General features: G+C 42.2%; 1 protein-coding gene across 3 annotated transcripts in view; it reads left to right on the top strand.

Annotated features, from left to right (window-relative positions):
• The window catches only part of BMP2K (BMP2 inducible kinase), a 70,871-nt gene that overhangs the window by 20,866 nt on the left and 22,067 nt on the right, over positions 1–27,938 (top strand). For 2 of the 3 annotated variants that reach the window (XM_063135288.1, XM_063135290.1), the window contains exons 4-14: positions 623–765; positions 1,907–2,028; positions 4,243–4,324; positions 5,174–5,306; positions 8,719–8,822; positions 16,927–17,006; positions 19,591–19,748; positions 21,881–22,062; positions 25,002–25,097; positions 26,006–26,187; positions 26,451–26,608. In XM_063135288.1, coding sequence (XP_062991358.1) covers positions 623–765; positions 1,907–2,028; positions 4,243–4,324; positions 5,174–5,306; positions 8,719–8,822; positions 16,927–17,006; positions 19,591–19,748; positions 21,881–22,062; positions 25,002–25,097; positions 26,006–26,187; positions 26,451–26,608 — 1,440 coding nt within the window. The remainder of the gene's footprint in view (positions 1–622; positions 766–1,906; positions 2,029–4,242; positions 4,325–5,173; positions 5,307–8,718; positions 8,823–16,926; positions 17,007–19,590; positions 19,749–21,880; positions 22,063–25,001; positions 25,098–26,005; positions 26,188–26,450; positions 26,609–27,938) is intronic. The other variant, XM_063135289.1, reaches the window with a different exon arrangement.

Genomic DNA, 27,938 nt, shown 5'->3' on the forward strand with positions numbered 1-27,938 from the left:
TATGTATTAACACTTGTGCTATGTATTTAACTGCTGACATTATGGTTATTTGTAATTGTTTTATTGCATTTTTGAATATTGTTATATTTATTGCCATTTAATATCTTGTAAATTATATTGCGAGCTGCTTTGGGCACAATTTTGTGGAAAAGTGGCATGCAAATAAATGATGATGATTACACGTGAACCAAGTCTTAAAGTGCTTAGCTTTGTCTGGAAGTCTCTTGATTTTGATGCTGCTGACTGAATTGGCAAAATCTGTTAACACTTCAAAAGTTACCTTGCTGGCAATTACATCTTAATTTCATTGGTCTAGCTTGACCTGCAGGAGAAATGGAACAGAATTTAGTATAAGACTTTGATTCAGTTTATTATTAAGCCATATAAAAGCTACACTATTTATATTTTCTTGTGATGGTCTTTCTCTATTAAGTATGATACCCTGAAGATAGATTATTTGAGCTCTTCTTTTAAAACGTAGAGCTGTTAGCTGTTCAGAATGTTAAATGTTTTAGTGTTCTAAATAACTAGTGTTTCCATTCTTACAAAATTGTATCACATCTACCCTGTTAAGACCCTCTTTAAAGCAATACTGTATTATTATTTTTCTTTCCTTTTGTAGCTGGGCAGGTAGTGAATCAGATGAACCAGAGATTGCAGTCAGGCTTTACTGAGCCAGAAGTGCTAAGGATATTTTGTGATGCCTGTGAAGCTGTTGCTAGGCTGCATCAATGCAAAACTCCCATTGTTCATAGAGATTTGAAGGTGAGAGGAATCATTGCTGTTCTTGGCTATGAATGAACGTTCCCTTATTTGGCTCCTGTTTTCTTCTTAAGTATGACAATGCTAAATTTGAATCAGCTTTAGATACAGCTGCCCTTCTCCTTTTCAATTCACGAACTTGCAAACCCTTGATGCAGACATTTTTGTGGGGATGGGTCAGGGATTGCTTGTCGACACAGTTGCTCCCAACATCTTCTGTTTGGTAAAAGCATAGACTCTTCATTCTGGCTTTAAAGGCTACTTACCTTTAAGGCTAGGAGAGAGTGAGCTCCTCTGTAGTTTGAAAAGTCCAAATATAGGCAGCTCAAATAGCAAGTTATTTTTGGGAGAGGTACAGGCAGATTGCGGGAGAAGGCATGAATGAGTGAATCTCCATAATGGTTTTGAGAGGGATGGGCAACCTTTTTTTCTGTCAAGGGCTGCATTCCGTCAAGGAAATCTTGACAGAACGCATGCTGGAGTTGGACAGGGCTGAGGCCAGTGTTGAGCAGGGCAAGAGCCAAAATGGTGGTGGTGAATCTCTTCTTTCTCTTTTCGGCCATCCTGTTTCTTTTTTCCATCCTTTTCCTCTCCACCCAGTAGGCTGCTGCAGGAGGGACAGATTGCCCTTGCCAGAGGTCTGAGCTGATCATTTGCAGAGGGCTTTTGAAATTAGGCTGAGGGCCTCAGGTTGCGCACCCCTGGTTTAGAGGATCTTAAACTGTTGGCTACACCCTGAACACCAGTACTTTTTCTTGGGGGAACCGACATTCAAAGTTTGCTTGTGTGGAATGGTAATAGTAGTCTTTGTGCAAAACATGTTGGCTGAACACACAATATTTTGGTTTGTTTATCTGGTCAGTAGAGAGCCTTTAACCATAGAGTATAAAGCTTATGTGCATATAACAGTACCATAAAGATATACATCTTTGGAGAGCGTCAATAAATTTGGTCTCCAGTATCGTTGCTGATGTGTGAACACCGTAGGCACTGCTTATCTGTCAAGTTGAGGATTAAATAAGTGAAAGATCCCTTGCTTGAAATGAAGGAGTGTCTTTGATTTGTATATATGTATGTGTTTTAAATTGGCTTCTTTCTTTCTTTCTTTCTTTCTTTCTTTCTTTCTTTCTTTCTTTCTTTCAAGGTTGAGAACCTTTTGTTGAATGACAGTGGGAACTATGTCCTGTGTGACTTTGGCAGTGCCACTAATAAATTCCTTAATCCTCAGAAAGATGGAGTTAACGTAGTTGAAGAAGAAATTAAAAAGTAAGTTGCATTTCTTAAGGCAGCTATTTAACGCCAATGTTCTGACAATCCTAGAATTAACTTCATAATAACATTAATAGAAACACATACTTAAAATGCTTAACAATTTTAAATACTGATTCCGCAACGAGTATTTTAAACTTCATAAGATCAACAAAGATCCCATTTTCTCTATCTGAATACCAGTTGGTGTCACTGTGTCCAAGTAGAATAAATATTACCTCTCCATGACTATGGGAGTTCCAGATTTTCTGTCTTCTTCTCTTATATACATACCGTTATGGTAATCCTTTTTGTAGTCTCTCCTTACATGGGCCCAGTCCAGGAAAGAAGATTAGTTCAGTCCTTTATTACAAGTTGTTGAAGCTTTTCCAGCCCAAGGAATTCCATTTTGGTGACGCTCTCTGGAGCCACATTTCAGTATTGGGTGAGACCAAAGGCAAAAGGGGCAGGGTCCCAAATATATACTAGCATATTTAAACTTAAAGCTCTAACTGCCAGTAATGAAGTCTTAGGAGAGGCATTTCAATCCTTTTGAACGGGGGAAAGCTGCACAAAAGCTGGGAAAGGAAAGAGGTTGGGGCCAGAGGAAGGGCACATAGCCATCTGGAACCCCAGGAGGGCTGAATTTGGCCCATGGGCCTGAGGTTCTGCACCCTGTTACACTATTTAACACTAATTTGTATATGTTCCATGACTAGTGGACTGCTTGGATATTACATTATGGTTGAGTTTTGAATTTCCAGTTTCCTTTTTCAAATTAGAACTTTCCAAGAATATAACCTAATTAAAATGAAATGTGTTAGTGTAAGTTGAGGAAACATTTGACCTCTCTTAGGGCACAATCCTATGGTCCCTGGGGGTTTGCCCTGGGGCCTGTAGGATTTTTCACATCTCACTTTCTGAGAGCGGAGAGGGAGATCTGACTTTGCAAGCCTTCTACTGCAGTGGTGGAAAGGTCTGCAGCTGTTGTTTTTCTGACGGAGAGGGCACAAAGGAAACAAGTTGGGAGAGGCTGTGGATCCACAAGATCTAAAGCCCTCCTTACGTGCTCCTGGAAGGTGGGGAAAACTATGCCAGTCCTGGAGCCGGTGTAGTGGGGGGGAATTTTTTAAAATCAAAAATATTACTGCCTATTGGAAGTACTGTTGTAAAAACAACAACACAAATTCAAAGTGGGGAAGCCTTTTCTCTTCCACCTGTTGATAAGAGCAGGCAGGGTACAGGAAAAAGTAGTTCATCTGCCTAAGCTTCTCCCTCTTCACTGCAGCTTTCGTTATTTTCTATTTTCAAAAAGAAGCCTTTTGTCCACAAGGCTGCTTGGGTCAGTTTGATAACCTGATTCCAGAAATGGTAAATGAGTGAAAGCATGTCAAATGGAAAGAAAAGTAAATTTTATTGCAAGTTAGCTGGTTGCTAAAAATACAGTTGCAGTAAAAAAAAAAGGTATTCTGCTTAGTTTCATACTGAGTATTAATTGAGAGAATAAGATTGTACATACTACAAGATTCTGTGTTACGGAGAGAAGTAAAATTTACACAAATATAATGGATCGGTCTAGTTTACATGTTACAGTTGTATACAGTGCAGAAGGAAAATAATTAATTAGAAATGTCAAAAGTACATCCTACCGAGATACATTACATTTTGAATGCTTTTTCAAGTCACTACAATGAATTTTGTTGCTCTAAATATGACATCACTTAACAGCTCCGACTGGGCAGTAAAACCACTAATTACTCATGTTTGAATTTCCTTCTGAATTTTAACAAGAATGATATTTAGCTCATGGTTGGTTCCAAGTACATTTCACACTCCAGTAAAAATGTGTAAGATGCTCCAGCACTAGTGAATTACACAAACACTTCAAAGGATGTGCCTTCTATGTCAAATGTAGAAAGTAATAGGGAGATTGGCTTTAAAAGTTCATAATTTTTCTTCCATTTTGAGGATTCTTGTTTGGAATAAGAACTAAAGTGCAATGTACCCACCAACAGAAATCTTCCACTTCGCATGGTGATAAACCAGTTATAAGCAAATTAGTGTTACCTCTTCGACTCAATTTTAGCCTTTTGCCTTCAGTGCTAATTCATATTGCCCCAGTATTCATATTGCCCCTTCCCAGTGAGTATCAAGTGTTTGCTCTTGTTACTTAAAACAAGTTACTAATTTTTGAATTTACATTTAATCTTTATTCCAATTATTTTCTCTTAGGTATACTACATTATCATATAGAGCTCCTGAAATGATCAACCTTTATGGAGGAAAACAAATTACTACCAAGGCAGATATCTGGGTAAGGAAAACTGGATAATTTTGCTATAGTTAATAAGAAGTAATTAGTCCTGTGAAGAAATACATTGGGGAAATGTCGTTATGAGGTTGGGTCCAGACTTAATCATAACTAAGAATAGACCTATTGTAATCAATGGGACTTAAGTCACACTGATTTTAGTGGGTCTACTCTTAAGTATGACTAAGTCTGAATTCAGCCCATAGTATTGTAAAGGCTTTATAAATAAAAAAATGAAATTGCTAGCATATATTCAACCAAATACAGAGTAAAATACATCATTTCACTTAATAAAAAACATCATGATCAGTTATTTACTTAACGTCCTTTGTTCCAGTGATGGAATTTACAGAAATAAACATTTGGATCCAATCCAATATTTTTGTAGAGTGCTTAAGATGAAACCACTCTCAGTAATTCTACTGTATATTTTAATGCAAAAAATTAAGGACCTTACCTTCTGTAAAGCTTCATTGGGCCAAAGCGTAGCAAAATATTCATATTAGGAAAGCTTTGTGTAATGAGGGAGCAGATTTGACAGAACTCCCCTTAATAAAATTGTGTAAACCAGATTACTGATTGAAGTTCAACATCGCTGTCAACAAGTGCCAAATGAGATGGCCCTATTAGCAAAAAACCAAAACCCTACCCCAAAAACATTTTAACAGTCTTGCTATTGTTTACATTTATTTAATAAGCTTTGAAACACCTTTTGCTAATTAGCGTGAAATCTGTGATGTTTGAATTATCATTGAAATGTTAAGTTCTAAAATGTTGTAGTCTTACATTTAAGTTGCTGTGGCGAAATACTTGTTGGTGCTTTTCTCTCTAACACTATGTTTCTCTTCATAGGCCCTTGGCTGCTTGCTATATAAGCTTTGTTTCTTCACACTTCCCTTTGGTGAGAGTCAGGTTGCCATTTGTGATGGAAACTTTACGATCCCAGACAATTCACGCTACTCCCATGGTACACATGGTTTAATAAGTAAGTAATTGAAGCAACTTTCCAATGCAGTTTTGCTTAGATTCTACATAATGTACTGAACCAAAACAGATTATCTTGGATTGTAGATTTCATTGTCGAGAACTGTACTCAGTACATCTGTAGCAATAGCATGTCTTTGTTTTCATGCAAGGTCATACCAGTTCTGGTGTAAAAGGCAAGCTATTCATGAATTGAGATAGTATTTGGGGAAGGAGGAACTTAGGATGAAATGCTCTGGTCCCCAAGAAGGTATAGAATTTGGATCTCTATCTCTGAGGGGGGATTGAGAGAGAGAAAGAGAGAGAGAGATCCAGCCTCAGAGAGGGAGATCTGACCTTTGCAGTTGTGGAGAGGTCTGCTCTGGAACTCCAGCACAGAACAAAATGGGAGGCACGTCAGGAGGTGCTGTGATGCATAAAAGTCCTCCTGTTTGCCCAACATGGCCCTGGAATGGGAAAAAAGCTACACCAGCCCTGGACCTGGAGTAATTTATTTCTCTCCTGTTTGGATAGTATGTAGGAAAAGGCAGTTTCTCCACTTTGGTTTCTCTCTCTCCAATAGGTTTAGTATATGGCTAATGGGTTTTAACTACTCATTTGGGGCAACAGTAGAATAAATTGACAAACAAACATTTTTATTATTCAGCACCTCAGTGGGCCTGTTTAGATGACATTTCAGGGTCTGTGGTTAGCGAAACAGTGGTTCTCTGGGGTTAGCACTAACCACAAGCCATGCTGTCACACAAGACACCATAAACCTTGCCCATTTCCCAGTTTCCTAAACCACACATTAACCACAAACCTTTCTGCTGAACTCCTGAGTCCTCCGAATGCTCCACCCCATATTCCAGGATCCCTTGTGGTACAAGCCCCTTAGTGCTTGCCATTTTAGGTCCGCTTCTTCTCTCATCAGCCATTCGTTTTATGCCAAGTGCTTTGAAGCTGATGATCGCTGCCTCCATCGCTGGAGAGGACATTCGCTGTTCAGGAATATGCATTCCTCCCCCTCTCTCACTGGCCATGACAGTCACCGGCAGATTCAAAACCATTTACAGTGCAGAGGCACTGTCCTGTTCACGCCACCATTTTGAGAGGGTCGCCCACTGTACTTTACACTGGCGGCCATTTTGAATGGCTGCATCAGCACAGCAGCGGAGATCAAGCTTGCGAGCGAGCTCTATGCGCCGCTAACGCTGCTGCAGAACAGCATTAGTGAAGATGGTCTGAATGTGGTTACAAAGTGACCAGGGTTTTGCAAAATGCATCACACAAGACACCCTAAATCCTGCTGCTTAATCAAAAAGTCTTAATCTGCAGGGTTTAGGGTGTCGTCTGAACAGGACCACAGCGACTCTATTCAGACGACATGTTACACCACGGTGGTTAAGCATTTTGAGCTAAACGTTATGGCTTAGTGTATTGTGTGAACCATGATTTAGGATGTTGTGTGAACTATTCCTAACTATGGTGGCTACATAGCCATGGTTTAAACACGCTCACTTACCATTTGCTGCAAAAGGGCTAGTGGCCTAACCATGGCTTGTCATGTTGTTTGAACAGGCCCAGAGTTGTAGCTCACACAACACGCTAAGCCCTAATGTTTAGCTCAAAATGGTTAACCATCATGATTTAGCGTATTTTCTGAACAGAGCCAGTATCAAGTTAATTAATAGTCCACAGATCTTCAGATTTCCAAAACAACTATAGAATTTCATACAGTCATGGAAGGGAAACTAAACAAATTCAAGGAAGTCCACTAAAAATATATTTACAGTCAATTCTTAATAAGCAAGATTGAGACTAAAGGAAAACAACCTGTAATAAATAAAAACAACCTGTTCCTTACCAACTCAGCAGAAGCAGTTCTTTATGGCTTGGATTACAAACTTTGCAACTAATTCAGTTAAATAATAATGTTCTCTTCCTGACTTCTTTATCATGGTTACACAATCAAGGACAAAAATCTGGTTCTTTGATCTATATAAAAATAACACAATAGCAACACATAGAGTTTCTAACTCTTAATTATCACCCAGATATATACTGTTCACATATGGAATGCCATAGAATCTTCCTTCTGAGATGGCTGAAGGAAGAACAGTCAATGGAACCTTATGGAACTATAGCAATCCCCAATTATAAGTGAGACTAAATTTTCATAGCACATGTTATCGAGCTCTGATAATACCTTTAACCCTCTGGGATAAACCAGTGCCACTACGTAGCTCAGGGGGAAAAAAACTATATTTGTTTTCCAAAGAATTCTTCCCAGTCACTCCTATAAGAGTCTTCACACACTAAACATAACAAATTAGAATTATCCTCAGTGAATAATAGAAATCTCAAGTCAACCCTTTCCTTCTATTGAAATGGAATCAGCTTCTGTCCTAATTATTATTATTTATTTATTTATTTATTTATTTATATAGCGCCATCAATGTACATGGTGCTGTACAGAGTAAAACAATAAAATAGCAAGACCCTGCCGCATAGGCTTACATTCTAATAAAATCATAATGTAAAATCATAATGCATGTAAGCACTACTGCTTACATGCATTTGGGTAAACAAAGTATTTTATGCAAAAAATAAATAAAATAAATTGGGACAACCAACTCACATTAAGAATTTACTGCTACAATCCATGTTTGACCCCAAACAAAATTTGTGCCAGGAATTTAGTATAGAAGACCTGTAAAGCATATGGACAAAATTGCCTTCTTTTGTAATCTAACTATAGACTTGGGATTGTTGGATGCATTCTTGAAGCAAAAAGCTTGAGCTGAACAAGGTAAAGAAGACTGGCGACATACCACTCCCTTAATTCCCCAACATCATATCTCTTCCTACTGATGACAACACTAATAGGACCCCTCATCCCTCCCCAGGTTAGCTAATGAATCCCTCAGCTATATAACAAACAGCCATTGTGACTGGAAAGACCCCCCAAGCATCCCTCAATCCAGTATACCTCAGTTAAGCTAATAAACAGCTCAACTAGTACATATTCAGATAAAACTTTTTGAAAGCTCTAGCGTTATACTAGTAAAAGGGCCACTAAATGTTTTTGAAGGGCTACTAAAGTGTTCAGCAGTCTCACATCAGAGGAGTATGCTGCCATGTTTCACCTGGCAGGAGATACAATTAGTCCATGGGGTGGTGCTTGTCTTCCTTCAGGTCCTGGCTTGTTCCTTGGTGCAACAGCAGTGGGAGATCTGAGGGGGTAATGTTGCCAAAAAAAAAAAAAAGTCATGCCCTCAACTGAACTTTGCAGCTGTTTGCTTTTTGTCTGTCAGCCCTCAAAATTAACTAGAAAATCAACTTGTGAAACACTTTTATTGAATTTAGTTTTCTTATTATAAATCTAGACTTCTAATTTTCTTGTTAGAAACTTAATTTGCTGTAATCTACAGGGTATATGCTCGAACCAGATCAAGAACGGAGACCTGATATCTTTCAAGTATCTTATTTTGCCTTTAAACTTGCCAAAAAGGACTGTCCAATATCAAACATTAATGTAAGTAGATCTGTATTTGAATCTGGCTTGATACAATACAATGTTTCAGTGTAGCCAAAAAGAATGGCAGTGATTTTTTTAACTTTTAAAAAATGAGAATTTTTAAACTTTTTTAAAAATGAGCCATTTTACAGCATATACTGAGTTTCTTAACTGACCCCAGAATAGTTATTTTAAATGGATATTGTCTGTTTTTGTTTGTGTTTCATGCTTTTTATGATTTTAAATTTTGTGTATTTCTTTTTAATATTCACTGTTTTTAACTTTTGTAAACCGCCCAGAGAGCTTTGGCTGTGGGGTGGTATATAAATGTAAATAATAATAATAATAATAATAATAATAATAATAATAATAATAATCATTCTCCACATCTTCAAACACATAAATGAGTTTAAATTGGTTCAGAAACTTTAGATTACCTTTGCACTGATAATATTGATAAAACACCTCCTGATATGCTTTGAAAATACTAAATAAGTTACCATATTTTTATTGATCATATCAAATACATCGTACAGTTATGTATTTCACTTGCTGTGCTTGCTCCCAAGAGTTGTTGAATGACCAAGTTAATAGCTTTTCAATAGACTTGGTTCCCACCAAAAAACTATGCAAAATTCAAGAACATGGTAGAACAGAAGAGTATTGCTCTAGCAACGATCTAGAGAACTGCATGGATAATTTTGCAAGCTCCGCAGGGTTACTGACTTAATCCCTACCCCACCCTATCCCAGTAGCCTTTCTGCTCCAGGCCATTGTTGAAATTTAGGGAAACTTCAAATGCTGTATGAGGGCTGCTGCCAGCTTCACAGGCAGTATGTAAGCTCTTGGGCTTCCTTAATGAAATGTTCTGGATTGTGGCATAAAGATTGGATCCAGACATCGTTCTATGTAGAGTAGATCCATTGAATTAAGCGGCAGTGATTTTGATGGATCTACTCTTAAGTATAACCAACAAGTGTTTTGTCTTTGACCATGTAGGTATTTAAATGTAGTCTGCTATATTGGTTATAGAATTTCCTATCATAGATTTAACAATGGGGGTTAGGGAATGTAGCATTCTCCCCCCCCCCCCCCACTCTGAAATTAAGTTCTTATTGATGATTTAATGCCGCTCTCCCCATTTAAATAGGGAAGATGGGAACCTGTAACATAATTTGTAATACATTTATTCCTTCACTAGTCAATGTTCTAAGGTATGTTCCCTGAGTTAGGATGGGTGAACTTTTCAGAGACTCTAGTTCTATATCTTGGTTCAAAATAAGAGAACATCAATAATCTGCAGAATCTGCCTTATGTGGTATGCCTGAGCTTTGGACCTTTAATGACATTTGGTAGGAAGTTAGTGAAAACCTTTGTTTTTAGGAAGGTTTGTATTTGGCTTAGGTTTGTAGATTAATGTGGTTTAACAGTTTAACATTATAAAAAATATTTACTGCTATTGTTGGTGTATTGCTGCTTTTTTCCTACTGCTATTTTAGGGTCTTAATATTTTTAGAATTGATGTTTTAAATTGTTTCTTTTTTTGGTTTTGCTCACCTTGAGCTTTTTCAAGGAAAGACGAGATATAAATACTTTAAACAAAAATTAAACGGATATACATCAAGACAATCCAAGGTTTGAGTACAGGCTTGTTATAGCTAGCCTGCAATAGGACTTTCAGTAGTCTTGAAATATTTATGTTAAATGTATCTCTTCAAATTTCTAAAACCAGCCATTAGAACAAGAGCATACTTTGCATCTGTACTTCTTAGAACACTATGCTTGAGTGTACACCTTGTTCTCGGATGAGACCTTCGCTCCAAATATGCTTTGTGCTCTGTGGAAGAGGATTATACTATCCTAATGGACAGTTCTTCTTCGTGGTCATCTATGCATTCACACATATGGGCTTTGCGCCTGCGCAGAGACCAGACCGGAACCTTCTATAGCTGAGTGGAACGTTTTTGGCGGGAACCCCTCCCCCACGCTACCGTGCATGTCCATGGGGTTCCCGCCCTTACCTCAGTTCTTCTTCGTCCGCCATTGTGCACAGACCTGTTTAACCGAACCTCTAGCGTTTTTCTTATTAACTTTATTCTCTCTTTTACGATCTTCTTCGTTTTTCGATCTTTTTCTAAGACTCTTCTTACTACTTTTCTTATATTAAAATATATATATATATATATATTATTGTAGATAGTTTTCCTCAGCGACTTCGGTCGCGTGAGGCCTGTATGGCAGTTGAAGCCCCGTTTACGAAGTGTGTGAAGTGTGGGGCCAAGCTTCCACCTATTGACGGACACTCCCTCTGTGTCCTTTGTTTGTGCTAAGGCCATATCGTTGAGGCCTGCCATCATTGCATGTCGTTTACAAAACAAACGAGGAAAAGCAGAGCTGACGACCTCCCTCCATCTTGGGGGGAAAAAGCTCTCAGAGCCACGGAGGCTCCTACTATGGATAAAACGGCAGTCAGTAAGTCCGTTACCGACAAAACGGCAGCGAGTAAGTCCGTTACCGACAAAACGGCAGCCAGTAAGACCGTTGATGACCGTTGCACTGAGGTGCCTGAGAATTCCAGAGCGGCTAATAGGGCTCAGATACCCCTAACGCCTGGACGGTCACTGGTGAGTTCCGCGGCCAGGAAAATCTCCAAAAAAGGCCCGGGCTCCCAAATCTTCGACGATCGACAAAACGGCAGCCAGTAAGTCCGTTGATGACCGTTGCACTGAGGTGCCTGAGAATTCCAGAGCGGCTAATAGGGCTCAGATACCCCTAACGCCTGGACGGTCACTGGCGAGTTCCGCGGCCAGGAAAATCTCCAAAAAAGGCCCGGGCTCCCAAATCTTCGATGATGGACAAAACGGCAGCCAGTAAGTCCGTTGATGACCGTTGCACTGAGGTGCCTGAATATTCCAGAGCGGCTAATAGGGCTCAGATACCCCTAACGCCTGGACGGTCACTGGCGAGTTCCGCGGCCAGGAAAATCTCCAAAAAAGGCCCGGGCTCCCAAATCTTCGACGATCGACAAAACGGCAGCCAGTAAGTCCGTTGATGACCGTTGCACTGAGGTGCCTGAATATTCCAGAGCGGCTAATAGGGCTCAGATACCCCTAACGCCTGGACGGTCACTGGCGAGTCCCGCGGCCAGGAAAATCTCCAAAAAAGGCCCGGACTCCCAAATCTTCTTCGGAAATGGAGCGGCGGAACCGGCTAGGAGTCACTCTACTCCTCCTGCCATACCGACCGCTTCGATACCGAGGCCTCCCTCGGTATCGAGATTCCAGCCGCTACCGAGGGCTACGGTACCGACGCACCCTCCCAGTCTATCGGAGGGCGAGTTGCGGGATTCGGTTTCAGCGGCCTCTTTCCGAGAGCCTACCAGGCCGTGAGAGGTTCAGGGACTAATCCCTCTACCGCCTTCGGAATGGGATCGATATCGCCCACTTCCAGGGTGACCACCAGTACCCTCAAGAAGAGTATTATGCGCACCCTTCGCTTACATCGAGACCACGATACCGACGGAGCATGTGTCATCTACCGCTGCCTCCACCGCCCGCCCACCAATGTCCACGGTGTCGACGCCTCGACACCGTACACAGCCATCGGCATCGACTGCCGCGGTTACCACGATACCGACGGAGCATGTATACCTCCAGGTGGTTACAGTATCCTTGCCTGAAGAAAATTATTCATCGGATTCTGAATTGGGGTTGTCGGCTACTCCATCGATGCCTTCACCATAAGATGAGGTTCATGACAACGACCCTTCTTCCCCTTCCGACGATATGGTCAGATCTTCTGACCATATGCTTAGAATGGCTCAGGCATTAGGACTGGTGACCCAGCACCACATGCTTTAAAGCAAATGGCTCAATTATTCTGGAAAACACCGGCTATGTCTCAAGCCACATCGTAAAGGCTAGAGACCCTCTATCGAGTCTAACAAGAAAATGTACAGTTTCTGGTCCAACATCCCAAACCTAATTCGATCGTAGGGAGTCGGCTCAAGGCCGCTCACAGAAGGCACATTCTGCACCCGTGGACAGAGAGGGCAGAAAGTTGGACCTTACGGGCCGGAGGATTTACTCCTCTGCTTCTTTGGGCATCAGCCTACGAGGCTACCATGGCACGATACCAGCTCTTCCTCTGGGAGAAAATAGGATCACTAGGTGAACATCTCCCAGAGGACAAAAAAGAGCGGGCATGAGTCTTCCAAAGTGAAGCTTCAGCCATAGCCAGGCAACAAGTGTCGACAGCGCGACACCAAGTTGACTGCCATTCCAAGTCGATGATGGGATCCGTGTCCTTGAGGAGACATGCTTGGCTCCACTCCGCTAATCTGGCTCATGACACCAAAGCCAGGATTGAGAACATGCCTTACGATGGCGAGGGCTTGTTTAATAGCAAGACGGACAAGACCTTGGACTCTATATACAAGGCTCGCACAACAGCCAAGAAAATAAGTTTCTCTACTCAGCCTGCCCAATACAAGCTGAGACGGTGAACAAGACCGCCTGCTCAACAACAACAGCAGCGGCCCTACTATCAAAGCCAACAGAGGCAGCAACAACAACAACAACTCCAGAGTAAGCGGCCATATCAGTCTACATTTCAACAAGACAAGCGTCAGCCTGACTTCACCAAGAAGCAGCGACTTTGACTTCTTTGTCCCACGTCCACCTCTCTTTGCGAACCGCCTAGCACCCCATTACCATCAATGGGAGTCAATGACATCAGACTCCTGCGTGCTCACTATCATCAACTCGGGGTATGCCATCGAGCTCGATGTCCTTCCGCCTTCTTCGGGGGTGAAAGTAACGGCGCCATCCTTTCCTCTGCTTCCGGAGGTACAGACCTCTGCTATCGAAGAGAGCCATCTCTCCCGTACCCGCAGAGGAACTCAACCAGGGTTTTTTCTCGCGCTACTTCACGGTCCCGAAGAAATATGAGGTCTTCGGCCGATCATGGACTTAAAGCAGTTAAACAAATTCATCATTCCAAGGAAGTTCCGTATGACAACGGTTACTTTTATTCTGCAGCTCCTACACTTGGACGATTGGCTTCTGGTAGCGGACAGCAGTTGCATGCTCCAGAAGGACATTTCAATCACCCTCAACCTGTTGGACTTGTTGGGTTTGTGGATCAACGAGGAGAAATCCATCTTGACCCCACATCAGAAGCTCGACTTTATAGGGGTAACTCTGTCGTCTCGAGATGTGAGAGCATACTTACCGTCGACCAGAGCGAACACCTTACAGCAGTTAGCCATCGATACCGAGAGCCGCCGAAAAGTTTCGGCATGGACAATTCAGAGACTATTAGGCTTGATGCAGTCATCAGGTTTGCAAGACTCAGAATGAGAATATTGTAAGCCTGGGTTTTAAGAACTTTCGATCTTCGAAACACTCCTTCGGTAACGATCACGACGGATGCATCGTTGATCGGATGGGGAGCACACTGCGACTCCCTCACAACTCAGGGCCGTTGGCCTCTTTCCCAGAGGGAACATCATATCTACCACCTAGAACTGCTAGCGGTGGAGAATGCAATAAGAACTTTTTCACAATTGATCGAGGGCTGAATCGTCCTGATCGCAACAGACAACACCACAGTAGTGGCGTACATCAACAGACAAGGTGGGACAAGGTCTCATCCTCTGAATCGATCGGCACTCAGGATTTGGAACTGGTGCATAAAGAGAAATACTCACCTGACGGCGACCCATGTAGCGGGCAATGAAAACATCATCGCGGACGCCCTCAGCAGGTCTTTCCACGTCGACCACGAATGGGAGCTCGATACCGAAGTAAGAGACGTTCTCTTTCGGTACTGGAGCCTCCCTGCTGTCGATGTCTTCGCTACCGAAGAAAACGCAGCTTGTTCCAGGTTCTGCAGCAGAGCAGGAAGAGGAAAGCACTCGCTAGGAGATGCTTTCACCAGAACCTGGAAAGGAAATCTTCTTTACATCTTTCCTCTGTTTCCACTGTTGACGAAGGTGCTGGCCAAAATCCAGTCGGACAGGTCGGACTGCATCCTTATCACACCGTGGTGGCCTCGATAGACGTGGTTCTCCACGCCCTTCGACTGTCGGACAGGAATTACATCAGACTCCCGCCGATACCGACACTGTTGTCTCGACACCAGGGCAGGGTTCGACACGCAAACCCGTCGACCCTCAAGATGATGGCATGGAGGATATCATCCACTCCTCCTCTCGTATCAAAGATTTATCTGTAGACCATATATTTTTGGCATCACTAAAGCCTTCAACAAGAAAATCTTATGCGGCAAAGTGGCAAAGATTTCAAACTTTTGCCTTGGAAAACGATCAAGCACCTGAATCTTGCCCTTTAGCGTTAATCCTCAAATACCTACTGACACTTTATCAGCAGGGACTCGAACTCACTTCCATCAGAGTTCACTTAGCAGCTATTACGTCTTTCATCGAGGCATGATTGGTTTTACACCTTTTGTGCATCCAACATCGGGGAGATTTTTAAAAGGGCTTAAAAATATGATACCGACAGTAAAGAGTATCGTTCCACCATGGAGCCTATCAGTGGTGTTACAGGCATTGACAAAGAAGCCCTTCGAGCCCATGGCCTTATCTGACCTTAGGCTTCTAACATTCAATACTGTCTTTTTAGTAGCCATCACTTTTGCTAGACGTGCAAGTGAGCTTAGAGCTCTCAAGATAGTTGCTCCTTACACTATCTTTCACAAAGATAAGGTTGTGTTACGCACAGACCCTGCCTTCTTGCCTAAGGTAGTGTCAACTTTTCATCTGTCCCAATATATCACTCTACCAGCTTTCTTTCCGAATCCTACATCACCTGTAGAGTCTGCTTTACATACACTTGATGTAAGGAGAACTCTTGCCTTTTACAAGGCTAGGACAGGGAATTTTAGAAAAACAAAGCAATTGTTTATTTGTTATGGGGAGCCTTATAAGGGACTCCCTGCTTCATACCGGCGTCTGTCACGCTGGATTGTAGAGACAATTGAACTTGTCTACTCTATCTCTAAACTAGAACTGGTGAAACCTGTGACAGCTCATTCTACCAGAGCCGTCACAACATCTGTGGTTTTCGGCAAAGGGGTTCCTTTGACAGAAGTCTGTAGAGCTGCAACGTGGTCCACTCCATCCACGTTTGTTAGGGACTACAGTTTGGGCACCCGTGCGAGGCAGGACTGCTCATTTGAAGGACAGTGCTCTCGGAGATCTTCAGATGATGCACCAACCCACCTCCAAATATATGTCAGCTTGCTACTCGCCCATATGTGTGATGCATAGAGACCACGAAGAAGAAATGCAGGTTGCTTACCTGTAACTGTAGTTCTTCGAGTGGTCATCTATGCATTCACACAACCCACCCACCATCCCCACTTGGTGGTGTGAGACTTATAAATGACACAGTTATATGTGGAATGTACTTGTATTTTATTTACACTCATGTTTATGGGGGCACAATGTCGGACTCCTGTAAACTGAGGTAAGGGCGGGAACCCCATGGACATGCACGGTAGCGTGGGGGAGGGGTTCCCGCCAAAAACGTTCCACTCAGCTATAGAAGGTTCCGGTCTGGTCTCTGCGCAGGCGCAAAGCCCATATGTGTGAATGCATAGATGACCACTCGAAGAACTACAGTTACAGGTAAGCAACCTGCATTTCTATGATTACTCTGAAACCCACATCGATCGTTGTCACTCAGATATTCAGGATTTACAAAAACAAGGGTGTCCTGTAACAGTGTTGCCCTGTGGAGTGCTCCTGTTCAGGAAACCAGCCATGCCCTCAATTTCATTCCCCATTCCAATAGACAGCATTCCATGGCCACTGAGCATGTTCATTTCTTATTGGGCTGTTATAGGTCCTGTTCTCCGCTTGAGGTCCTTTTTCTAAAGTTTGTACTTCTGAAAACCTTGGGGCTCCCCCAAGCCTGCTAATCTCTTCTTATGCATGGATGGTGCCCTTTTGGCTGCAGAAGGACAAGCACTCAGAATTGAGTTTGCTATTAGTGTGTGTGTATGTATGTAAGTGTATGAATGATTGATCTTTACTATTGGTTTCTTATTTTATTTTCCAAAATCTATTTAACATATAGTAACTTATTTTCCAAAGAATTCTCCTCTCCCTTCAACTCTTCCTGAACCATTGACAGCTAGTGAGGCTGCTGCTAAGAAAAGCCAAATAAAAGCTAGGTGAGTGTAATCTTTTCTTGGAACGTATTATACATGGTTTGCATAATAATATTGCATTTTAATATTATAAAATGTATTATATAGCTTTTTTGTGTGGCAATGCAGTTCAAAAGCATGTCAGACATTTTCTATGAAGTGAACACCAATGTTGTTGATCCCTCTCTCATAATGTTAGAAACTAGGGTAATCAGATGAAGGTGAATGGTGGGAGATTCAAGATAGATAAAAAGAAGTACTTCACACATCACATACTTAAACTGTAATTGATTACCACAAGATGTATTGATGGCCACCAACTTGGATGGCTAAGGGGATTAGACAAATTCATGGAAGATAAGGCTACCTCCAGTACTGGCAGTACTGGAGGCAGAATGCCTCGTTGTATCAGTTGCTGGGGAACATGAATGGAAAGGTGCTATTGGAATCATGATTGACATGTGGGCTTCCCACTGGCAGCTGGCTGACTACTGTGTGAAGAGAAAGCTGGACTAGATACGCCTTTGGTCTGATCCAGCATGTCTGCTGTTATATTCCCATTGTTGGGGCGTAGTCCAGACGTCCAGTCCCAAAGACTACATAAAGCAAAAGGAACAGAAGAAAGCATAAGGCACAGAATACTTCTTTATCTTGTTCTGGCATAATATAAAATAAAACAAACGTATCTACTCCCTGCCTTTAATTTGCCAAACTTGTTTCCAAGGAAGACCTTGCGCTTTCTGCCCCAGCATCACTCCTGAGTGGCCATGGTGGATTTTGGCATGTGCCATCAGCCATTTTGAATATTCAACCCCCAGTTGGGGATTGCCATGGTTCGGTGGCAGGGGTTGTTGGAGGGGCAAACAATCTTCAAATAATCCATAGTCTGTTGTAAGGTTGTTTTCTCCTTCAGCAGTCCCTGCCGCTGGGGGTTGAACATTCAAAATGGCTGCTGGCACACACCATTAAATAGGCCATGGTGGGCTGCAGTGATTATGCGAACCTGGTCAGTGTGTGCAGGGAGGAGGAAGCCAAGAGGTTGGGAGGAGGAGGAGGAGGGAGAAAGATTTGATAATGCCACTCAGAGAGCAATCCTATGGCCCCTAGGCAATGTTTGTGGCTGGTGGTGGTGGGGACTGTAGGGTTGTTCACTTTCCTGCTTGGGGCAGGGAGGAACTATAGGATTGTTCACCCTGCCAGCTACCTCTCTGCGCTAGGGAAAACGGAGTGCAGAGACAGGGAAAAGGGGGTGTTCCCAGGGGCAAGGAAGGGAGGAGACCAGGGTGGCTGCAGCATGCCTTTTACTGTGACCACCCCAGCCTCCTTTCCTTCACCTCTGAGGCACCACTGCTAGAGAGCGAAATTGTCTGTCTAGCAGAGCAGCTGGAGTGCGAAGGAAGTTTGCCTCCACTGTCCTCTTGCCCTACATTGGATACTTGGCATGTAGCCTCTGAGTTTGGAGGCTGCTGATTCTCCGCATAGGATTGCACCCTTAATCAATAGCCTTAAGGGGAAAAAAACCTGGGAAAATGAATAACATGAACATAAAGAGAACACTTATACTCACCACTGGTGAACAGGGACAAAGCTTCGAGTTAGAGGAAAGCAGGGACAAAATAGCTAAATTTTATGGCTGAACCAAGTAAAGGGATTCCCATCTATGGAAATAGAATGGAACCTCACTTCTCATAAGAATTAGTCCATGCACCCAAAATAGAAACTGTTGGGTTCCTCCAGCCCCCCCCGATGTAGGTTTGAAAGAGTAATCCAGTAGCTTTATACATCAAGTATTTACTCCTGAACTAAGAAAAAGTGAATAACAATATTTTCTTACATGAGTGTGCATTTGTGTACTCAGTAAATTCAATGCAGAAGTATGTGTTGAATGGCACATTAAAGATGTCAAATCATTCTGTTGCTTCTGGAAAAATATTGCTTAAGCCCCCTCTTGTGGTAGTTATGTGTATTGAGAGAATATATGAAATAAAATTGAATATTCAAGTTCTGAAGAAATAAAAAGTGTAACTTATAAATAACATTCTTAGAAGATATACTTCTTAATTTAAACTTGTAAACCTAGCCTCAAAGTTACTAGCTTGCAAAATGTTTACTCACCTGCCTTTTATTATACAGGAGGCTGGTGGAGGATGGAATTAAGCACCATGTTCCTCCTTTGCCAGTCTGTCTTATGTGTGTGAAAAAAGTGGTGAGAAAAATATTTTGCAGAATAGAAATGAACCCTCCCTGTTTCATCTTTCTACTGCTAAATACCTCAATTTCTAAGCTGGACAAGCAGGAAGGAGCTTTGGCTCCTGTGAATTCAGTAAGGAAATGTAGCGGACTGCTGATAGACGGATGAAATACTTCATGCCTCAGCCAACAGTCACCTTGGATGCTTTGGTGGGTGGGGTTGAGGAGGGAGCTTGGTATAGGAATGTGATAGACTACAGGAGGAGGGGCCAAGCACACATTCCCTCTTCTGGCAGCCAACTTCCTTACCTGGTAAGGTTCTTAGACACCTATGAGACCCAGGTGAGTGGTTAAAAACAAAGGCTGTTCTTTACCCTTTTTTGAAGTATGGAAATGTCTCAGATCTCTTTCTTTCTAGAATAACAGATGCCATTGGACCAACAGAAACCTCAATAGCACCACGACAAAGACCAAAGGCTAATACAGGCACTGCCAGTTCTAGTGTACTAGCGATCCAGAGCTCAGCGACACCAGTGAAGGTGCCAGTCCCTGGTGATTTTAACAGTGGGCAAAAAGGTATTTTTTCAAACTAATGGAGTAAATTGAAAAAAGCTTCTCTCCTTTAGTACTTGGGGAAAATCAAGTATTAACTTTATTTAAAATTAGATACCACCACCTTGTAAAAACCTTGGTAATTGTAGGTGTACATGAATCGAAATAAAGTAATTTTTTTATTTACTGCATCTCTACTCTCCTTTTCAGACAATTATTGTCTCCCAAAACGGCTTGCATCAGTTTTAAAACACCCACCCACCCACGACCAGCGCTGACAAGACACACAAGGGAAGGGTAGAGGAGTAAGCCGGGGGGGGGGGGGGGTGAGGAAGAGGAGGGAGATCAGGTTTCAAGGCCAGAGCAAGGTGGTGTGCTGTAAGTGGGAATTTGAATGCACTTTGGGCTAGTCTGAATTTTCCTTGCTGGTGTTCTTGCTTGAATGAGGCTCTTGTTCTTTAGGCCAATGGATGAGGCCAGGGCGTTCTTTCCCCTAACTTTTGCAGCCCAAAGGCAACTGTCAGCTGGAGCGGAGTGTTCTTTCTGGCAGGGAGTGGGGATCGAGCTTCCTGCTGCTGTTCCTTTTCTGTCTGGTGGATGGGCCATGTTGGTATTGTATCGTATTCTTCCTATACCACATTGCCTGCGTTTCAACACAGAATGAGTTGCCCCACAGAGTTGCAAAAACACAGTACTTGGAAAAATACAACCGGGTGATGACTACTTCTTCTTCTTCTTCTTCTTCTTCTTCTTCTTCTTCTTCTTCTTCTTCTTCTTCTTCTTCTTCTTCTTGAGGCAGCCTGTTCACTCACAAAATGAACACGTAGATTGATACACACTTTTTAAGGAAATATGTTAAATTGCATATACTTGTGATTTTCTGTACTGTGTGAGAACAGTATGGAATTTCATTACAATAATTATTTAATAGCCAGTATTAATTGAAGCATAATATTACAGAAACCTTATTATATAGTAAATTTTAACAGTTACAATGCCAGGAACAGTGGTGCCTCATCTTGTCTGCCTGAGGCTTTACTCCAGATCTATAGTTAGGATTTATCCCCTGCCCCAAGAAACAGAACTTCAGTTAGAGAGTGTCTCATGACTGAAGAAAAAAGCTTGCAAACTGTTCTGTAGAGAAATATTTTCCATTTCTTTGCTAGATGTGTCTTAAAATGGAGGAATTTTATTTATTTATTACAGCCAGTGTGGTATAGTGGCTAAAGTGTTGGATTGGGAGTCGGGAGATCCAGGTTCTAGTCCCCACTTGGCCATGGAAACCCACTGGGTGACTTTGGGCCAGTCACAGACTCTCTCAGCCCAACCTACCTCACAGGGTGGTTGTTGTGAGGATAAAATGAAGAGGAGGAGGAGGATTATGTATGCTGCCTTGGGGTTCATTGGAGGAAAAAAGGCAGGATATAAATGCAATAATAAATAAAATAAATTTCTATACTGTCTAGTAGCTGAAGCTCTCTGTATTGTTCATAACAATTAAAACCATCTAAAAATTATAAAACCTAATATAAAAATTTAAAACTATAGTATAAAAGCAAAATGAAAAATAAAAGCTAAAATAAAAGATAGCATCCGTGTGAAGGTTTAAAATAAGTAACTTATTTAAAAATAACAAACCGAGGGATGAAAATGCCTGGGAAAATAAGTTTATTTATTTATTTATTTATTGCATTTCTATATAGCCAAAGCTCTCTGGGCAGTTTACAAAATCTTGACCTGGTGCTGAAAAGACCACAATGTAGGTGCTAGGTGACCCTCTCTGGGAAGAGTGTTCCACAGCCAGGGTGCTGCAATAGAAAATGCATTCTTCTTAGTAGCCACCCACCTCACCTCCTTCGGTGGGAGCTCCTGGAGAAGAACCTCTGAAGATGATCTTAGGGTCCAGGCAGGTATATATGGGAGGAGATGATCTTTCAGGAAACCTGGCCCTAAGCCATTTAGGGCTTTGAATGTTAACACCAGCACTTTGAATCAGCCGTGGAAATGAACTGGCAGCCAGTGCAGATGGGAAGAACTAGCATAATATGATCATGTTGTCCAATCCCTGTCAACAAAAGGTATAATTACTAGGAAGAGTTTTGTGTTTGGATTTTAGAAATGCATTAAGCAGATAATGTGCTTTGAAAATATTCTAGGAGCCTTAAAGCCTGGAAATAGTCAAGATAATGTGTTGTCCCAGGGAACTAATCAGACCCCACAGCAAAATAGAGTACTGCAACAACTACAGCAAGGTGACTGGAGACTACAGCAGTTGCAGCAATTACATCACCAGCAACATCAGCAGCAACAATTGCTTCAGGATGCATACATGCAGCAGGTACCAAGGTGTTTTGGCTATTGTGTAAACCAGTTTGAAATGTGCCTCTTCTCTTACCTAATCAGCCTGTAAATATTCCCTCCGAAGACTTAGTGGATGGGTTTTCCATACTGCCATTGGGAAGAATTCCAGCACATGAAACTAGAGCCTGGGACTTCTTTTGACTTCCTTTGTAGTTTAACTCAAGTTAAGTTTTGGGGAGCTATTTACCTTGCAGGCACCTTTCTGTAGTACATGTATTCTCTACTTGTGGCTTGCTTATCTGGGTTATATTATTTTGGAAAACAATTGGGTTGCCGTCTCCTCTTACTTAAGATTAAATGATTGCATTAGAATAGGGGTCTCTGACCTTCTTGAGCCCATGGGCATATTTGGGAATTTGAGAAACTGCTGTGGGCACCACCATTCCTGCCCACACCAATCCCATCCTTCTGTCCTAAGATTGCATACTGAAATAGAACTCCTTGGGACTGAGTTCTGAGTAGGTCTACATAGGATTGGGCTCTCATCCTATCCACGCACAACCTTTCCCCAGCTCTAAATGAAAGACAAATGCCCTCCCCTCCTCCAATTCCAAAGGAAACTATTCCAGAGATTTCCCTATTTTGGCCCCAGGCTCAGCTACTCTGTTCCCTATCTACCACTCCTGCCTCCTTTTCTGATATCCATGCCCCTACCTGGGAGAGGTGCTGTGTGTGTGAGTAGGTGTTGAAAAATGAAAGAAGAGGCTGGGAGGGAGATGAAAAAAAACAATTGAGGGTGAAAGGGGAGTTAAATAGTGAGGTAAAATGGTTAGGGGGAGAAAAAACAAGGCTCTAGGCTCGGAGTTGCACGGGGAGAGAAACAGTGAAGTAAAGGGTGAGGGAGAGAACTAAGGTTAGAGGCTATGAGGGGGGAATAGTGAGGTAGAGGGGAGAGGGCAAGGCAAGTGACTGGGAGTGGGGAGAAGCAGTCAGATAAAGGGGTGAGAGGGAGAAAAAGAACAAGGCTAGGTGCTAAGAAGTGGGGAGGGAGACAAAGAAGAAGGCTAGGGACAGAGGGAAGGGAGAGAAATAGCAAGATAAAGAGGAAAGGTCTGCATGGGCAGAGGCAGATTGGGCAGGGCCAGGAAGTAACTCTTTCCTTCTCTACCTGCCTGCTGAACAGCTGATCAGCAGCAGGTTCAGGGCCAGGAAGGGACAACATAGCGCTCCAATGTCTTTAAATTTTTTCAATTAAAAATACATTTTTGAAGGGGGCAGGGAGTGGGAAGCTTTGCAGGTGCAGTTGGAAATTCCCAATGGTGTCTTTGCACCTGTGGGCGCTGTGTTGGAGGCATCAGCCTTAAAGTATTCTTAAGTGTGGTTACGCGTTAAAGTGCTACTCATATTGCGAGGACAGTTTTTAATGTGCATGATTTTACTTGATTAGGTGGTATTCTTGTTTTACTAGTGTAAAGCCCGTTGCCAAGGACGGTAGTAGTCTGAGGATGATTCGATGAAAATACGTTTGGCCGTTTCCCTTGTGGCAGGAACAACTTTCAGGGAGCATTTCCTTCTTCCCTTCCATCTTCATTCAACTTTCCAGTTATGTCCCATACCAGCTTCCCTTCCATTGAGCACCCCAATAATATGACCTCTTCCCCTCCACTGTCATAGCAAGTGGAGTTTTCCAACCCACCCTCTTCCCTCTCATTCATCCACACAATTAGCCTCTTTCCTTCCAATAAGAACCGTCTCCCATTACATAAAGCATAGACAGACCCACGCCTCCTCTTTTGCAGGAAAAGGGGGAATTCCAAGCCCCCGCTTGAAAAGCCCTGTGCCCACCTTCACCTGGGCCTGAAAAACATAAAGGGGGGTGGTGGAAGAGAAGAAAAAATGTCTCTTTTCTCTCACCTGCCCTGAGCCAGAGCCATCCATTATGCAGCTGGTGTTCCACCCCCCCCCCACTGCCCACCTCTCTCACACGCAAATACACAAACTCCACCTGTGCACAGGGCATCATGGGAGACCCAGCCCCTCTGATTTGTCCCACTTGAAACCGTGCAGTCCGAGGGGGAGAGCGGGGCTTTTGCACCCAGCAACCTCCCCAAGGCCTAGCAGCAGCCTGTGAACCCTGCCTGTGAAGCAAAATGAATTTTTAAAAAAAGGAAAGCAGGACAATGCAGGTAATGGAGGTCAAAAATATGTGATTGCAGATGAGGTGCTGTTTGGCGCAGAGGAAATAAACTGGTGCTGAACTGTCGTGCAATAGCAGACTTTTGTTTTTTATTCGTTCAGTCGCTTCCGACTCTTCGTGACTTCATGGACCAGCCCACGCCAGAGCTTTCTGTCGGCTGTCGCCACCTCTAGCTCCCCCAAGGTCAAGTCTGTCACCTCCAGAATATCATCCATCCATCCATCTTGCCCTTGGTCGGCCCCTCTTCCTTTTGCCTTCCACTTTCGGTAGCATCAGCCTCTTCTCCAGGGTGTCCTGTCTTCTCATTATGTGGCCAAAGTACTTCAGTTTTGCCTTTGTATCATTCCCTCAAGTGAGCAGTCTGGCTTTATTTCCTGGAGTATGGACTGGTTTGATCTTCTTGCAGTCCAAGGCACTCTCAGAATTTTCCTCCAACACCACAGTTCAAAAGCATCTATCTTCCTTCGCTCAGCCTTCCTTATGGTCCAGCTCTCGCAGCCATAGGTTACTACGGGGAATACCATTGCTTTAACTATGCGGACCTTTGTTGTCAGTGTGGTGTCTCTGCTCTTAGCGGAGCAAATAAACATACTGTTTTGCTATTTAAGTTCCAGGTTTGAGCTTTCTTGAAACTTCAGATGTTTTCTGCATGTTTACACCGCTCAAACTTCATTTTTTTAAAAAAAAATTAGCAAAATCAATTTGGTAGATCTCTAGTTACAGCCATTACACTGTTGTATTCTTATATAGATAAGAATCTGTCCCTTTTTAAATTGTAGTATCAACAAGCAGTGCAGCAGCACATGATTCAGCAGCAGCTTTTGATGCGTTCGGTGTACCAGCAGCTACCTCCCCCATCTCCTTATCCTGCCATGGTAAGTTACCTTTGGATACAAAATTATCTGCCTAAATCTGCTTGATTTATTTATTTATTTATTTCATTTCTATACCGCCCAATAGCCAAAGCTCTCTGGACAGTTCACAATTATTATTATTATTTATTTATATAGCACCATCAATGTACATGGTGCTGTACAGAGTAAAACAGTACATAGCAAGACCCTGCCGCATAGGCTTACATTCTAATGAAATCATAATAAAACAATAAGGAGGGGAAGAGAATGCAAACAGGCACAGGGTAGGGTAAACAGGCACTGGGTAGGGTAAAACTAAGAATTAAAATAGCCTAAAGTATAGAAGCGTAAAACCAGAATATAAAAGTACAACCAGAATAAAATCTAGCAATAATATAGAAATTCAAAATAAAGATTTAAAATAGCAGAGCTGAAAGCTGTATGCTAAAATGCTAAAAAACCAGGAAAAATAAAAAAAAGTCTTCATCTGCTGCCGAAAGGGATACAAGCTAAGGTGCGTGGCCAACCTCCCAAAAATTGTTGCCAAAAGCCACATTACACCTGATCAGCCCCAGTGATTCATGTTGAACTGATTGAATTATTTCCCTTGTATAGCTTTTCCACTTAGCGAAAACAAGTATAAAATTACTTTAATGCCATTTCATGTTTAGCATAATATGTAACTAAATGGATGACCACTGCATTACTTAGCTATGCCACATTTAATTGGCTGAACTTATTTTAACAAGTGACTTATTTATATTATTGCTTAGTATCACTAGGGTATGCAAACTTTTGTGTTGCTGCTTTGGCTGAATTCTGATATGGTAGTTAAGCAGTTCACTACAAGGTGAAATTGAATGGATAATTGAAGGGCTATATGATGTATAATCTTGCAATGTTGACTTTCTCCTCCCTTTTTCTTCGAGATGCAGCAGTACCAACAAGCTCTTCTACAGCAACAGGCCCTTGCAAAGCAGATGCCCCCACCGAAACATTCTCCTGAATTCCCTTCCTCTCCTCAGGAGTTCTCACCAGCCTTAATCTCTCATTCTAAATCCTTTCCATCTCATGTTGGTGCAGCTCTGGACACCTCTTATACTACAAATAGGCAAGCATCTTCAGTTGATGTTAGTAATAACTGCACAGACGTGGTTTATGATTGTTCTTCCCCAATTTGATTCTTAGACTGTCACTCTGGTTTTTGTCAGACATTCTGCTTAATCATTTTAGACTAAAACACAGTGCCCTATTTTTTCTCTCAGTTGCAAAAATAATTACATTAATCGCATCATGAGTATGTTCTGTATCATGTAATGTATTTCAAATTCTGTTAATAACACCGTAACTCATTTTCACAATCAACTTCTATAGGTCATCTTCCTCGGACGCAGAGTCTGTTCCCAGCTATCCAAAACAGAACATCAGTAACCCTCCTGATATGTCTGGTTGGAACCCATTTGGAGAAGACAATTTCTCCAAGCTAACAGAGGAGGAGCTGTTGGACAGGGAGTTTGACCTTCTGAGATCAAGTAAGGGACGCTTGAAGGCTTATTTCACTTCACAATAAATAAGAGCTCTTTAGGTACAACCGGCAGTGCCAAAGACTGTTCTGTTCAAGGGCCACACAGTCTGTTGTAGAGAGAACTCTTTCTGAGCATTTGAGGGCAGATCTAGGCCCGCTGTGTGTCTTGTCCTTCTGTTATAAAAATGCGTACAATAGAAACTAATTGTTTAGCATTTGTAATACCACAAAAATGTCAAGGTCATCTCTTGAGTACTTATTTTTCTTGAGTGTCAAATGCAAAAAGAAGAAAAATAACAGAATGTCTAACAATGCAGAACACCAGTCAGCTGCTTGCATTGCTTCACTTTGCAGTTTTGTTCCCTTGCACACCAGAACAGGAGATTCTGTGGGTCTGGAATGCCTTTTGAAAATGCCTGAAAGAGGGAAAATGACCTAGTACATTATGTTAATGTTTTGTAATGTCTTTTGAGTGGCTTAATGTTAAAGGCTGCTTTATTGTTCTGACACAATAATAGTTGAATAAACTCTCTTCAAGTCAAAAAGCCAGTGTGTTTACTTGAAATCTTTTGCTCTTTTTTCTGCAGTGGATGAGAATATCTTTGAATGGGTTGCTCCTGCCACTCGCTGGAGGAGCAACCTATAGGCAGAAATATATAAATTAGTGCACTCCTTAGTGGAGGAGCAGCCTACTTCCAGTTTTGTTCCTGCCTAGCTCTGAGGCAGAAGTTTCTAGACAAGATCCTGAGATCTCTATCCAAACAAACACATTACTGAGGAGAATTTCTTTTGCATCGAACAAGTGGCCTACTTCCATGCATGATATCAACCTTGGTTTATCTGGTGATTTCCCATGCGCAAGTCTGATCCTCCTAATTGGGAAATCCAGCACAGGAGGACTGTAAGGAAGCTAAGGAGCTAGAGTGCACCCATACGGACATGTTCCTCCACATCAGTTAGGAGACTCACTCAAGTTCATTTCCTGTCTTCACAACTTCCAAACATTTTAGGGACAAAATGGGTTGCACCCCACTCCCCACAAGCTGCCAGACTGAGTTTATTTCCAGCCTCTATATCTCTGTTGTAGGCTATGGGAGCAGGGTGTTACTGGTGGACAGATAACTTCCCACCCTGGTTTGGGCACAGAAACAGTTTGGAGGTGGTAAGACAAATGGCAGTATATAGATCCTGGATTTGGCAAAAAAACAAATCTCATCTCAAGTAAATAACGGTTGCAATTGACAAAACTAAAGCTGCATTTCTGGTACGTTAGTTTGAAAGTAACACTAATTTGAAAGACTCAGACTCCAGTCATAAGAACAATCCGTGGTTTATTA

Source organism: Elgaria multicarinata, chromosome 10 (assembly GCF_023053635.1).
Source record: "Elgaria multicarinata webbii isolate HBS135686 ecotype San Diego chromosome 10, rElgMul1.1.pri, whole genome shotgun sequence".
Taxonomy (NCBI): domain Eukaryota; kingdom Metazoa; phylum Chordata; class Lepidosauria; order Squamata; family Anguidae; genus Elgaria; species Elgaria multicarinata.